Genomic DNA, 15,021 nt, shown 5'->3' with positions numbered 1-15,021 from the left:
GGCCAAAAATCGATCAAAAATTTTATTTATCGGTTTTGATTATATTTTAATGCAGATCGACGGCGATTACAGCTCTGATTCGAAAATGGTATTCCCTTTTAAATTCCGATGAAAAACAACCGAAATATTGAGAAAGAACTGCTAAATAGCATCGTTTTCCACTACATATTCTTAACTTGGGCAATAATACTTTCTGCCTCGTTTTGTGTCTGAGAAATAGTTATAACTTGACTAATAATTATACGACCCATGAATGTTATGCCTTCCCAGTCTTAGATTTCCATATACTAATTTTCATATTAAAAACCTGGCCAACTAAAATCTGATAAAATTTTTCGAAAATTTTGAAAAATGGTTCAAGATGTCACCACCATGATTTTGGTCAAAAATTTACCCAAAATTTTACTTTAGTATACTTACTATATTTTTATGAAGATCGATGGCAATAGAAACTCTGATTCGTATATGGCTCTAAGATTAGACTTAGCTAAAATAAGTGGCTAAAACTGGTTTTAAATAGGAAATTGCTTTTTTACCAAATAGTGTTACTTTTGCTAGGACATCTCTCTGTCAGTATTTATAAGCTGCCAACTTGTTAGTCACACTCTTTTGATTTCGACTGAACTCAATATACCATCAAATTGATGGCCATCAACAAGTCAGCACATTGGGACTCGAAAAAGGGGGAAATGCGAAATAAAATCAATGAAAACAATTGGTGTTTTGCCCAGGAGGAAAGCGTGCGACGACAAGGACTCGAATATCAGCGTGGAGCAAGCGAGCAGGACGCAAATTGAATGACTGACAAATGCACTTATCTCAGAGCATGCCGAGCCAGTTGGTCGAGCTTTTGGGGATTTGCATACGCAATAAGCCAGCAAGGAAATACACCAGGACATACACACTCGAACAACAAAATCCTGACAAGAACAACAAGTAATCAAACAAAATAAAATCACAAGAAGAAAGCTCCCTCAAGTCCCTTGCACAAGATCCTAAATACATGAATAATAGAGGCACTGTAAATCATTGCTGCGACCCACCCCACTCCATACGCTATTGACTGAAAAGTATGCTAAGAAATTCGAGTGATTGAATTTTGTTTGATTAGAGAATAACCAAACGTCCTCCGTATGCAGTCATCCGGACAATGTGTCCGCCCCCGGCCATATTGTGCCGTATTTATTGTGCGTTAAGGGCCCGGAAAACACACTCGGGCCAAGTTGCGGACATAAATAAATATATGAGAAAAATAATAATTTCCTTTCACAGCAGAGAAATCTTGCACATAATAAACAACTGCAGCAATGCCATACTTGAGTATCCAGAGCCAGGGAGCCCTCCGTGCTTTTTAATAAAAGCAAAATGACCGCAAAGGGCTCTGGGGAATGGTTGGTTATATTAAAGCAAGCAGCAGTTTCCCAACAACAGGCCGCGGGAAAGGGGCATGGCTTGGTGGTCGCCTCAGAAAAAGTGAAAAAAAAATATACAATAAAAATTACTGGACCGAATGCATCATAATGTTTATGTCAAAAATGAACAACAGCATGAAAGGCCAGGCAGGCAGGCAAGCAGTCAGCCATCCAGCTATCCAGCTTTCCGCCCAGCCAAGTCCAAGTCCTAGGATCTGAAGCCAGCTGGCCGGGCCAAGATGCATTTTCTGTCCCCAGGCACAGGGCCGTTTTGTTCGAAGAAGTTGCAGCCCCAGTTATGAAAGGATATGCTCAAACACATACACCCGGAATTGGAAGCATCTAAATTGATTATGGGCAGCTGAGACCAAGGTATGTGTAGAAAATAAAGCCCTTGAAGCAAAATAAGCGAGGTAAGCTTTCTTGCTCTTATCCGGTCGTTGAGTATTCCCACAACATTCGGGCTGTCTGTGGAAAGCAGAGCTGCTTTAAGCGTCCCTCCGGGTTCTGTGGGAGTTGCAATTAAAGCTAGAGCATCGTCTAGCCCGCTCTTGTTGTTTACCTTGAACGCTGCTCTTGACTTGGCCAAAGGCAGAAGCTTCAACCACATTATGGAGGAGGCTAACGCACAGCTTTTAGCTGCTGAAAACGGCATCACATAATTACAAAGTGTCAGTTTCTGTGGAGCTCATTCCTAGTGGGACATGTGGGGTATATTGGACATTTAAATATTAAAATAATAATTCTTGGTGATTATAATTGTTCATAATAAATGGTGATAATATTTGTTGTAGTTTCTTCAGTCCTTGGTTGTAATGTGTATCTTTAAGTTTCTAAGGTATCGCCCGATGTGGACCTATTCTCTCACCTGCGGTCGCTTGCCATTAGGCAACCTGCTCGACAAACAGCACCCGTTCTGTGCCCACGCCCTACCAGCCACCAAGTGTCATAGAAAAGTGTGTTGAAACAAAAAAAAAATCCAACATTTGGAGCGGCATTTCTGTGCTGTGTATTATTCCGCTGTTTTTCATTTCCTACTCCGGCAAAACGCCGCAAAGCGCCCAAGAGCGCACTTCATTCACACTCGATGCGTGCTGCCATCGTCCGGGCGACAGTTGCCGTTACAGGTTGAGGATGAAACGAAAACAAAAAAGCTCCTGGAAATGGCATAAAAAAATGAGAAGAAAAAATGGATGAAATGAAACGACTTCACTCCACTCGGGGCTGCCAAGCGCTCGAGCTAGTGCTGTTTTCATGGCAAAATATTTACGATTTGGCATGTAAAGTGGCGTTTCTCCTGCACTTTTCCGGCAAATTCACACCACCCACACTCACACATACCTGGAGGGCTTCGGATTTAAAAGCGTTGCCTTTGTTTGCACTGCAATCCTTTTAAGGCTCCCGTCAAGGGTTTGATTTTCCGGCAGTGCCAAATACGCTACTCCTTGTGGCGGCCCGACCCCGAAACTTTGATTAAAATAGTCGATTTTGTCCATTTGCCCGATTGAACAGATCAGAGCAATCATATTTATTTCCATGAAAAATGCACCAGCCTCGTCAAGCTCGGTGGTGACATCTTTTAGTGAATATTCCCTCGACTGGGGGTCCTTGGTCCGTTTTTCCTCTTGGGTATCCAGGGGCAGGCCCCACAGTGCCCGGCTCTGTGTCACATTTTTCTCCTCCCGCCTGTCAATTTGTCTCTTTCTTTTTCCCGGCCACTTATTTCCTGGCGCTGCCGTCGAATGCATTTTTAATTGGCTTCAAATTTCCGGCCAAGCCCCTGAGTAAGACGAGGCACAAAGCGAAGCGAAATGAAATTGAGTTTTATTATTAAATGCCCGGGTGTAGTGAGCAATCAGGTCTGGAATTGATTGTAAAGTTAAGCACGACGGCGACGGAAATGAAAGAGTGAACTTGATATCCTATGTCGTCTGAAGAAATTGCCACGAGACAGAAAATTGCCACAAGAAAAAAAATAGAAAAACCCTCTCCAAACATTGGCCATAATTTAGCCGCAATTCTCTGACCTGGTCAGACAAACTTTTCTCTGCTGGGAGAAATCTTTCAACTTTGTCTGGGGCAGGAAAAGTGCCCGTTTGCCTCCCTCCGTCGGCCGCTGCAGCATGCTGCCCCTTGGTGGTGCCTCAAAATCGCACTTTGAACCACTTTGGCAGCGTTTATTGATTTCAATGATGACCCCAAATTGCAGCAATGAAAGTTGACCACGCAGCTGGGGCCGGTGAGCTGGGGCTCCGGTCATTTTCGTACCGGAACGGAATTGAGAGCTAAAAGTAGAAAATGGAAAGTGGTCTGGAGTGAGGCGGAATGGGGGAAAGCCAAGGTGAAAACGAGCAGGAGGCCTTGACATTTTCTGTCTGTTGCCGTATCAGAGAGCTTGGCAAAATATTTAATTAAAATGAAACGCAATCACTCGCACACAACGACACCACCGCCCGGGCCCATGGAAGAGCTCACTTAATCCATCTGCACTTCTGGGGAATACCTTAGCTGCTGCATTTTACGGCAATAAATTCAAAACCAACTGCGTGTGATGCTCAACAAACTACCAACTAAGGCACACCAGATGCAAATGGGCATAGACAAGTGCAAACAACCACACTCGCACACACCCATATACTCCATACACTCCATTACAATCGCAAAATCACACATACGCAGTGTGGCCCAGTGCAGTGCTGATCTCTCCTGTGGGCTCCTCTGCACATTTTTGTTACCAAGATTTTAACTGTCAGCAAGTTGGGCGACTTAATTTGAATTTACGGCACCGCCAGGGGCGCACCTCCCTCGTCTCTCTCACTCCTCTCTCGCCCCTTGGGGAGCCTGGCTATTATTTTGCACAAACAGTATTAAATAGTGGGTTTCGCTTCGGCCCTCCGACTCATCGCTCCCACCGCTTTCGGTCTCCAGGTCGAGGTCTGTCCGAGTCAACCTGTGTTTCTGCCTCTTCCACGCAATGAGTGGGTGGTGGTGGCGGTGGGGGTGAGGGGTGACAATAATATTCAAATTCCACTCTGTTGGCGGTGCAGTTGCAGGGGGCAGTAGGCAGCGGGAAATGGCCGTTGGGCGTGGCAGTGACACTTTTACACTCCATATATCTGCCTAGGAAGTCGCCACTCGACTGGTTACCCCTTCATATGCACTGGAAGAAAATGATTCTCTCTAAAAGATACGGATTTCATCATGAATGTAGTATAACTCTTTTTTTCTCTGAGTGCCCTTTTGCGAGCCCCGCTTGCGTTTTCATATTTATGTGTCTCCTGATAGCGACGCTGCTGCAGTCAAAAGTTTTTCTTCGTTTGCACTTGCATCTGTGTGGGTATCTTCTGTGTGTTTGCATTATTGTATTTGTGTATGTGGGTGGATCCATGTAGCCATGAAGGGGTGTGAGTGTGTGTGTGAGTCTATGTTTATATGCTAATACTTTAGCGCACATGGCAGGGACCTATTATCGCGACTGCCACTTGGGCGTCGAACTTCCGTTTTGCCAGCAGCTTCGCTTCTGTTCCCACTGCCTTTCCTGCTGAAGCTTCTGTCTCTGCTCCCGTCCTTGGCTGGAGGATCTCGCCGGGAGCTTGGAGGTCGGAGCTGGAAGCTCCTATTCGGAGCTCTCAGCACTGAGCCCTCAGCTCGATGGCAGCCCAGAAGCATTTGCAATTTAGGTTTGCATTCGGGCTACAGTTTGTCCCGCTCTCCACAGGGACGTATGTTGTAAAATGAATTTTACTTCATTTTGATATGTTCTCCCTGCTGGCTTCAGTGCCGGGCACATAAATACATGCGGGATGTGTGGGGCGTTAGCTCAGTCGGTTGGTTTGTTTTTGTTTGCATTTGCCACTATCGCAATGATAATAAATTTTATTAATCTTGCCGTCGCCCACGAACACACACAAGTGAAATGGATGGAAAGCATGGCAGTAGTGCCCATGCCCCTGATCAAGTGCCCAACTAGTCGCAGGCATTTGTTAGGGCGGCGGCAGAATAGTACGGGCTTGCAGTTCCAAGCTCCAAAGCCTCAGAGCTCATGGCGTCTTGCTACTTATATCCATTTACATTTCGTGGCAGCTGCAGCCGGAAGACGCCGCATGCTGTTGCAACTGCCGCTGCGCGAGCGAATTTATTATGTAATTATTGTTGTGCATTCTAATTGCAGGGTGCATTTATTTTACTAACCCACTGGGGGTGCTTTTTGGATGCCACTTAGTAAACTGAAAACTGATATAAATGGTCTTGCTTGGGCTTTATGTTGGCTTCGGTTGTACATGTTTTTCATGCAAGTTGCACTAATGCTTTATTCAAGCTTTTCAATCTTTTTTCTGTGTTGAATTCTGCAACTTTCATTCCATTTCCCTTTGACATGTAAGGCCGAAGCTAAACCCAGTCGCTTGCCAAGCTAATCAGTCTGGTTCAAAAGCAGCTTTGGAAACAGAACAGAGTTTACATAGAAATGGCGGAAGCGAGGCTGCAGCGAACTCGACCTGCCAATTAAACATTTATTTAATTCTTGGCCACTCAAAGGCGGGTCGCAGCGAAAGTGCGTCCGCATCCTAGCGTACTGAGCTCTGGCCACAACCTGACATGCCGACCCCAGGGCCCCCCGAGACTGGAGGCAGTGGCTGTAAATGCCAGGGCATAAAATTTGATGATGTCAACCAAGAGCCGGCCATGTCCTGTTCTGTCCGGTCGTGTTGCCCCGTTGATGGGGCTGTAGCTGCGGGAAATGCATTCTAAAAACCAACAAATGCCGGAAATGCGCCGCTGCAGATGCCGCTGCCATTGCGATTAAACTTTCCGCATTAAATATTTCGCCATGGCCGGGGTAGGACCAGGGCCAGGCCAACAATGTTTCGGAATTGGGACGCCAGGCGGATGTTGCGGCTGCCTTTTCGCCAAATCTAATTGCAAATTTCATGTACCGACAGCCCACGCCCACTCATCCGCCCTAAAGCCACGCCCGTTCCGCTCGACAACTACATAAACATTGTGGCCACTGCCAAGTGTCATTTTTTACTTGTTCGCGCTTCCCGTATGGCTGCCGCAGTAAATCATGAAATTTATTTAGCAACATGCGAGCGTCGAGAAGCGGGCAGTGGCAGCAAAAAAAATCAAAAAAGAAAAAACCTTGCAAAATAAATTGCACAAATGTTGTCCGCACTTCGAGTGGCAGTGTTGTCATGGCTTCCGTTTGACCAGCAACTCCCCCTGTTCCAGACTCTATTCCAGCTCCTTCTCCCCGGGGCAAAGTGTCATTAATTTTGATGTGTTTTTAATTCGGTTTTGTCGGGCTAACTCATTGACAAAGCCTCGAAGAACACACGGACCACTGCCTCGGAGAGTGCAGCATGGAAATGCTGTTTGGGATTTAATTAAAACTAATGAAAACTTTTGTCCTAGCCAACACAGCTTATAGCCCACACCCACACCACTCCTCACAGCCCACTCACCCAACCTTAGCTCCCATTTTCCACTTGCCAGTTTTCCCTGAAGCCAGCCAGCTGAGCAGCAGTCAATCTTGCAATTTGTGCCCAACGACAAGTGACAAGAGGCGGTATGGTTTTTAAGGTCCTGCATCAGGACAACTGCCTGCCAAGCCAAGAACTTGCCTGACATTTCCCCAAATTCAACTCGACTTGAAGGGCAGTGGGCCGGCTCTTCTGCCGGCTTGGGTGAACTTCGGATTCAACCTTTAGGCGAAATGACAGAGAAAAGTTGAAAACACTTTTGGCCACAATTGGGCAAACGGAACAAAATGAGCTGCCTCCACGCACTCGAGGCCACCTCGGAAATGAGCAATGAAAGTGCGTGGTTGGACAATAGACCATCATGCAATTAGACAAGTCCTGAAGAAGCACCTATCCAAGAAGTGGGACAAAGTAGGAACTTCTGCAATCAGGCTCCCATAAGGGAGCGAAGAGCTAGTTGCTTGTGAAACTGAACGTCCATTAAATCGTTAAATATATATTTGTTTTTCAACATTTCAATGCAATTTGAATTCAGTTTTTGAATAGCAAATAAAGTCCGCTCGACTGCACCCATTTCAATCCCTCTTCCTACCGTGGCAGTATCTGGCTGGAGCGGGAACTTTCAAATAGGTTCCTGGTCTCTTACGCATATAAGGAGATTTGATACGGCAGGATGAGGATTCTGGAAGATTCAAAGGAGCAACGTGGGAAAAAGGCAACACACTTCCTTCCAGCTTGAGGGTGTTGACGGACAACTGTGATGCCTGCGAGCGCACAGGTGGCTGAGTTGATTCCAAACGTGTTCCGGAGGGGGAAAATATATTGATGATGGGTGTCCGAGATATAGGAAGCTGGCTGCATATTGGGCGAGCCTGGGGCTGAACAACCGCTTTGCGGGTAGTGGGCTTCAGATCGGTAATAGCTTGCACGGAGCACTTGGCCACACCACCTCTTGGTACAAATGTCACCATATAGGAATAGGTGGAACCCTCATCCAGCGCCTGACCGTCCTCCTGCTGCAGCTGTAGTTGCATTAGCAAGTCCCCGATTTGATTGATGATCTGTTGCGTATTCAGGGGCGGGGATTTTCGGCCTCCCGAGGTGCTCGACAAGGAGGTGGAACTCCTGGAAGGTGTATGTATTATCATGGGAGCTTTGGTTTGGTTCAGCGTGTGGCTTTGCTTCAGGGAGTCTTCAGCATCTACGGATATTACGGGAGGGGAAATGGCATGCCGTGATCCAGCGCCACCTCTTTCGCGTTTTATGTCGAAGGTAGCCTGGCGGCGAATGCTGGGACGACTGTTAACAGGCTCGGGCACTGGCTCCGGTACCATGATCGCATCCTGCAGCTTTCTAAGCTCCTCCAGCTTCATACGTATTTGCTCCAGATTAGATGTTGTCTGCAACAGCAAGCGACTCTCTTCCACGGAACTTTTGGTAGCCGTGCTCTTGTTTAGGGGTTCAGTGCTTATAGAGTCTGTGGTAGCAGGAGTAATCTCTTCATCTCTCAAGAGAGAAGAGAGGCAAAGACTCTGCAAATCCTCCTGAAAGCGCCTCTCATCTTCATCAGCTCTCAGCTTGGCAGCTTCCTTTGATCCTAAGTTAATGGGTAGATCCAGTTCTGGCGGCGGCGATACATCCTCCAAAAGCAGCAAGTGGTTGTCCTCTGAATCCGCTTTTACCATTTTCATCCTCCGCTTTTCCACAAGATTCAGAGCAGCATCCAGATCGCTGCGAGTGTGGACGACCGCACTATCTACCAAAATGAAAGGAACACCTTGATCGTCTGATCCTGAGGACAAGTCTTCAATGCCTGCCAAGCTATTTTCCTGTTGGGAAGCCATCAAGGTCTGCGGTGGATCTGAGTCCGATGCTGAAGATGAGGAAAACCCACGGCTTTTCTTTTTGCGCATCATGACTGTGGATCAAAATTAATAGGTTTAAGATTTTTTCTAAACTTAAGAACAAAGCAACGGTCTATACTAAAAACAAAGCATTTATGAATATGTATTACAGCTTAGAGGAAAACTATGGACGAGGGCGAGCCCAGAAATAAACAAAAAGAAACTCACCTGAACGCCAAGAAGTTGAAGTTGCCGCTCCCACGATTACGCTTCGCCGATAGCACCGGCAGCAAACAAAAATTTAAATCCCTCAAAAGTACTCGCCAGGCAGAAACGAAATTGAAAAGGATAAAAGTTCGGCGTGGCCGGGAATCAACACGGTTCAACTAGCCCCCAGTTCTCGGCCCACAGACCTCCTTGATCCAGCTGCTTCTCCTGGGCACTTGTGGCCGCCCTCGGCAAATGCGGGAACGGCGGTTGGGGCTGTTGGAACACAATCCGTAAACCAAAACTTTATTTTGTGCTGATAAAAACTTAAATGTTGCGGTTGTTGCCTTTGCCTCAGCCTTAGCCTTTGCCGCTTCCACGCAATCGTAAATGTTTGATATCCCCAAAGGTTAACAATTTCCGTTGCCGCTTGGCTTTACTTTTCTTTGGCCCAAGTTAGTTGTGTTTCTGCTTCAGCTTCTGCTACTGCTACTGCTCCTCGTTTTCTTTATTTTGTTTGGTAAGAATTTTGCGGCTGGCCAAATGAAACCGCAGGGCTGGTAAGTGCCTCACCCACACATACGAACCTGTACGCACACTCCCGCACACACACACACACATAAGCTCAGAGACAGAAGTAGGTGTTCGGTCTTCGGGCTGTCTGTCCAACTGCTGTGAATGGCTTTCGACCTGTGCCTGGGCTGACTCTGGGATTGTGGAATTGTGGCAAGGGATGCTGGCAAGCGGTGCTGGCTAGTACCGGTGCCGGTGCTAGTTGGGGAAAGGCGTACTCAGTTCAATTTTGACATCGGGAGGAGGCGAATAAAAAAGATAAGCAATGGCAAGAGCCGGAAGCAAAGGTTCCAAAATTTTTGTATTCGAAAACTTAATAAAATGCTAATGACCAGACCTGACAAGCCAGGCTGTGCTTCTGAGCCAGTGAGATCTTTTCCAGGGCTGTCTTTCTTTGATATTTATTTCTCTTACTTTTGTTTCATCTTCGAAATATCACAAATATGACAAAATCTGCCTTATCCTTTTAAGCTCTTAATGTACATCACATTCTTACTTCAAAAGAGACATGTATAAATCATTTAATAATTAATGACTTCATATTGAATAATTAATTGAAATATATACTGTTTATAAGTCTTCAGCTTCATCATGGGCACATATATTAGATTGCTAATGTCATGAGATATTCAACTTTAATTTAATAATGCAATTACTCCACATCCTTCTTATTATGCGAACCAAGGATACATTGTACCCTTTTGGCTGCTAATATGAACAACCAAACTTGGAAAGAACAACATGGCTTTCTCTTTCGTTTCTCTTAACGTTACGATATTCGGGTGTTCTAAAAGCTCGCTCCTCAGCTGAGAGAGTGTGGCCACGATGCCAGGACGAAGGACTCACGATGCCAGGACGAAGCACTCACGACGGCAGGCCGTCGAGAAGAGGGCATAAACAAATCCAGCGGCCCCTGTCCGTTGGCATTCAGTTGAAATCGTTTCGAGCTGGCGAGAGGACGTGCCCAGCGGTCGTGTGGCAAATAAATAGCCCCCGCAATCGAGTGACATCCCGAAGTCTCAAGTTCGTGTGTCGAGGTTTGGCCAAGACTAAAGGAGAAGGCGCGAAAACACATTAGTGGCGAGTGAATTTTTCCCTTGTTTTTTTTCGCCGCCCTTTACCCGCAACCGTGTGCGGGCAATTAAAGTTCCGGGTGCCCCGCTGACTGATGGTCGCGCAAATTGCATGTCGGAGTGCCAGGAGTGCATGCCGCAGTGTGTGACACCGAAAGCCAAATGCTCGTGAGCCACACCGGGCTGAAACGGACTGAAAAAGTGTTGGCCAGGAAGCTCCGGCTCCGACTAAGTGGAATTATCAAGCCCGCAAGACAAACAACACGCAAGCCGAGTCGAATGAAAACCCCATCAAAGGCAAGTGCAGATATGAGGAGCAATGGCAAAAAACCTAATTAGAGCTGAGATGGCAAAATGGGAAGCATAAAATAATTCGAAATGGATGCCAGGTCATCCCAGGGAACACATGAAGCTTGGGCAATGGCATTCGCATGACAAAAACAAGACTCCAACCACAAACCGAAAGGAATTCGCATACATATGAAATTTATGAGGGGCCCCCCACACCGACTTTCATGTGTGTGTGTTTCCTGGCTATGAAGGAAATTTATTTATTTGTTTTCTTTAGTTATACAGCAGAAACAGGAAAAAGTACAACGATAGGGAGTGGGAAAAACTGTAATGAAAACAAATGCTGAACAAGGATGTGAGGTTTCCCTTTAAATTTGTGGAATAATTCAACAAGCTCACCAGGCAATGGCCTTTTAGGGCATCTTGTGGATTTAAGCGAATGCAATTAGCCAAAGCATTGGCACCCAGCATCAAACATGCTTTGACCGCAATGCCCCATGGCTAGTGCTTCGGAGGTGAGCACAAACAATGCATATTCTAATATGCTAAATGGTCTGCCATTGTATTCGCGCCACCTCCTCGCAGGTGACCTCCCGGGACAACTCCCACCTGCCTGGCGACCCCCTGACATACGGCCGAAACCGCAGCTGAAATTATTGCTCGACTAGACAAACAAAGCACGGCAGTTAGGAAAACAATGGCTCAGCGTGGTTCAGTCCTGTTTGGTTCAGTTAAGCCCAGTTCAGGGTAGTTCGGAATCGTCATAATTTCAATTAAAATTCAATTGAAATTATATGCAAAAACAAACAATGGTGTAAATTGTGGGGCTTGCTGGCGCACCCGTAAAAGTCAATTTAATTATGAATTCAGCGATATTTATCAATCTGGGTACTTGGGGCGTCCACTCCCATACTCACACCCACACACATTTGTCGAATGTACTTTACTCTTTCGCTCGCTTTCCTTTCGCCCTTCGGCGCTGGCCCCTCTTTTTTGTATTGATTGGCAATGGAAGGGTAATTGACATTTCAATAATTCCATAAATAGTTAAGTAACTGCCCTCACCTAGCCTGCCCTTATTTTCGCTATTCCTTTTATATCCTTTCTTTTTTACTTTTCCAATTTTTTGTTTTTTTAGTTGCTTTCAATTTAGTTCCCGCCACTTGAGCGAACTTAAATATTTCTTCACACTTTGCCTTGTCGCCATTGCCTTTTAAGCAAAGTTTTCCAATTATATGTCGCCTTTTTTTCGCCGGAACAGTTTTCCCGGACGCGCTTCATATTTGCTTTTCCTCCGCCAAGCTCCGCTGCCCCACTGTTCGCTTTCTCCGTGTGGCTGGAGAAAGTTTTTATCGTCGTGCGGAAAAAATTATGCTGGCATTGCCTTCTCTCATATGATTGGCATCGCGCCCCGAAACTTTTCCCCTCAGGCAAAATGGTTATCATAGGAAAAATCGCAGCGAAACTGGCGTAGATTTTTTTCGAAATGGAAATTTCATCGCAAACTACTATTTCTATGGTGGCTTGGAAAAATTTCCCTATCAGGGTCTGAATTAAATGGAAATCAATTCGAATATAGGCCAAGCTAAATGTCAGGTTTAGCTTTTACGCTTTTTCTCTGCTTCTATTTGCATTTGCTGCCAAAGCCGAGCTGTATCTCTATCAGTATCCATGGCCATGTACAAGTGTCTGTGTTTACTACCATGCCCATGTTTCAAGATACGGCATACACGTTATTTCACTTTAGTACATTAGGGCAGACTTCCTCCGGCCGGTGCGCTTAATTTCCGGCGCAGTCAACAATGCGGATGGGGAGTCTCGGGCGCCGGGCGGGAGTCCGGTGGGTATCGTCTGGGATTAGGGATTGGTCGGTTGCTCCTTTCCCTACAACCCCCGCATCAGTTTCTTGTCATGTCTTCAAAGGAAGTTGCTAAGAAAGCTAAGGCAGTCTAAGCGGAACCACAATTATATAAAACATGAAAGGTAGTCCATTTAAATTTAAATTAAGCTGACTTTCAGAAAACTATTCCACGCCATGCCTCGCCACAATGGGCGACTACCAACTGACCCTTTTCACCTTTTGGCAATTAAGGAGCTTAAGTGGTTTCCTCATAATTAGCTTATAAATACATAGCCCGACTTTGGCGCCCTTTTCGGGCCTTCAAATATTTATGCCCTTCCATTTAATTTATTAAAATGCAATTTAATTATTTTAATATTTATACCACCCCCCGGAGGGTATCCAATCAATTTTGAGTTCATTCGCGTCACATGTAAAATTTATTTTTCACTCTACGCAGACATCTGAGGGGTGTGTTGTGGGTTTTCTGTGAGCCTACGTGGGCGTATCACTCATACGCACCGGTGCCCGGAGTCTGCGGCTGGCACGCTCGCAGCCAACAAATCTTGCGTATAGCATTTAATTTTTTGACTTCACTCGCGGCTCACGCGCCACATTTTGGTGGGGAGTTCCTCAGAAATGGGGCAAGGGGCATAACAGTCGATTCTGAGTCTTCACACAAGCACGGGGCGCCCAGGCGATGCGTAAGTCTCGCCATGTTGCGGTTTCCTGCATTTGTAGATATGGCCACAAATTAATTCTAGTTTCCTAGGAATGTATGCACAATAAGATATTATTATTGTTTTTATATAATATATTATTATATAATATTCGTTAAAATATATGTATCAAGTAAATGCCTAAATACTTAATTACTTTTGGAAATAAACACTACTTTTGATTGAATCGATTCCTTAATATTACTGAATTTTTTTTCTGTGCAAAATAGTAATTTCTGGGGAGTATAAGCCACTATTTATAGACTTGGAATCCACAGAGGTAGGCAGCGCTTGGGGATTCCATGAAACCCCCAGGGAATTCCATTGAATTGAAATTCTGTTTGCCTGTTATCCCTCAAATATTCGGCTTTCAATTTACATTAGTCAGTCATATTCCACTCTGTAAATTGCCTTTCACTCCGCTTTTGTGAAATATTAAGTACTTTTTCATTTCCTTTTCCGACGCAAATCCCTTCGACTTCCCTGCTCCGATTTCTGTTTGTGGCGCGACGAGAAACAAAAACAAAATTTGTTTGCCATAAAAAATTGTCGCAAGTTACGCGGCTGGGTGACAAAATGTGGATGCCTGTGGAAGGTTGTTTTTTTACTTTTTTCCGTTTTTTTTTTCCATGGGCCCCTTCTCAGCCACATGCTACTTCCCTTATCCACACAATTGTGGCACGCCGTGGATTCCCACTTATTTTCCATGCCGAACAGTTTTGTGTTTCGCTAGCTGGCTGGTAGTCCCTGTTTTTGTTTTGCTTTCTTTTTCCCGACTTGGTTTTCTCTTACTGTGCTCATTTATTTTTAATGTGCCTTGCACCTGAAACGACACACATTGAGTGGGCCAAAAGCGGGTCTGGCATTAAAAATTTAAGTTTTATGTCAATGAATGTACTGCTCCGGTGGCTCCTCCTTTGTTAGTCGCTTCGACTTTTTTTATGGGCATTTTTCACGGTGTTTTCGTTTCGATGTTGATTTAATTTGGGCCACACAACCTTCTGACTACAAAGAGTCGGAGTCGGAGTCGGACTCGAAGCCTCAGCCGAAATTAACATGGCACACAGGAAGTAGGCAAACAGTTCCCCAAAAATTAATGGCTCCCCATCAAACGTGTCTTCGTGCGAGCTTAGGAAAATGATAATTTATTTATAATAGTGGGCCGGGGCTGGGAAACCGTAAAAAAGAGGGAACCATAAACACTTTTTAGTTGACTCCAACGCCCCCACACGACCTGGACTACCATTCCACCCATATTATTACATATTTTTTTTTTGTATTTTGTATTCGCTCATAAACTCATTTTATCCCCAGCACGTGATATTTGTCCTCACGCATGAGGACATTCATACGTTTGCATGGGAAACTTTATTAGTTGAGCACTCAATGAAAAGGCCATCAAAGGAAACACTCGCCGGGGACTGGGAGCTGATGGGATGACAACTACATCTGTGCAGGGAGCATAAAAATTTACAACATCAGCAAACATTTCCCCAATGAATTTGCATTGTCAATCATACGCCGCTCATTTGTTTTCCTTTTTTGGTGTTATTTTTTATCACCTCACAGCTGCATTTTACGA

At 45.3% G+C, this 15,021-nt stretch overlaps 2 protein-coding genes across 2 annotated transcripts; both read right to left on the bottom strand.

Moving 5' to 3' along the window:
• Nucleotides 1-1,554: 1,554 nt before the first annotated feature.
• LOC26514611 lies at nucleotides 1,555-3,719 on the bottom strand. Its single transcript, XM_014911824.3, has 2 exons — nucleotides 2,754-3,719; nucleotides 1,555-2,569 (listed from the first exon to the last, which is right to left on the bottom strand). The coding sequence occupies exons 1-2, from the start codon at nucleotides 3,158-3,160 to the stop codon at nucleotides 2,491-2,493; spliced, it is 486 nt and encodes a 161-aa protein (XP_014767310.1). The 5' UTR covers nucleotides 3,161-3,719; the 3' UTR covers nucleotides 1,555-2,490.
• Nucleotides 3,720-7,372: 3,653 nt separating this feature from the next.
• On the bottom strand, nucleotides 7,373-9,887 carry LOC6502686. The gene is made up of 2 exons (XM_001955389.4): nucleotides 8,965-9,887; nucleotides 7,373-8,810 (listed from the first exon to the last, which is right to left on the bottom strand). Exon 2 carries the CDS (start codon nucleotides 8,806-8,808, stop codon nucleotides 7,468-7,470), a length of 1,341 nt encoding a protein of 446 aa, XP_001955425.1. The 5' UTR covers nucleotides 8,809-8,810; nucleotides 8,965-9,887; the 3' UTR covers nucleotides 7,373-7,467.
• Nucleotides 9,888-15,021: the final 5,134 nt, after the last annotated feature.

Source organism: Drosophila ananassae, chromosome 2L, assembly GCF_017639315.1.
Source record: "Drosophila ananassae strain 14024-0371.13 chromosome 2L, ASM1763931v2, whole genome shotgun sequence".
NCBI classification, from domain to species: domain Eukaryota; kingdom Metazoa; phylum Arthropoda; class Insecta; order Diptera; family Drosophilidae; genus Drosophila; species Drosophila ananassae.
The sequence above is the reverse complement of the archived record's forward strand: the minus strand, read 5'-3'. Positions and strand labels throughout refer to the sequence as shown.

Bases quoted from the DNA above. Each gene is read 5' to 3' on its own strand.
- LOC26514611 (XM_014911824.3), bottom strand. From the start codon at position 3,160: ATGCATTCGACGGCAGCGCCAGGAAATAAGTGGCCGGGAAAAAGAAAG. The intron at 2,570-2,753 runs GTATGTGTGAGT...TGCCATTTCCAG, and splicing joins TTAAATCCGAAGCCCTCCAG to GAGCTTTTTTGTTTTCGTTT.
- LOC6502686 (XM_001955389.4), bottom strand. From the start codon at position 8,808: ATGATGCGCAAAAAGAAAAGCCGTGGGTTTTCCTCATCTTCAGCATCG.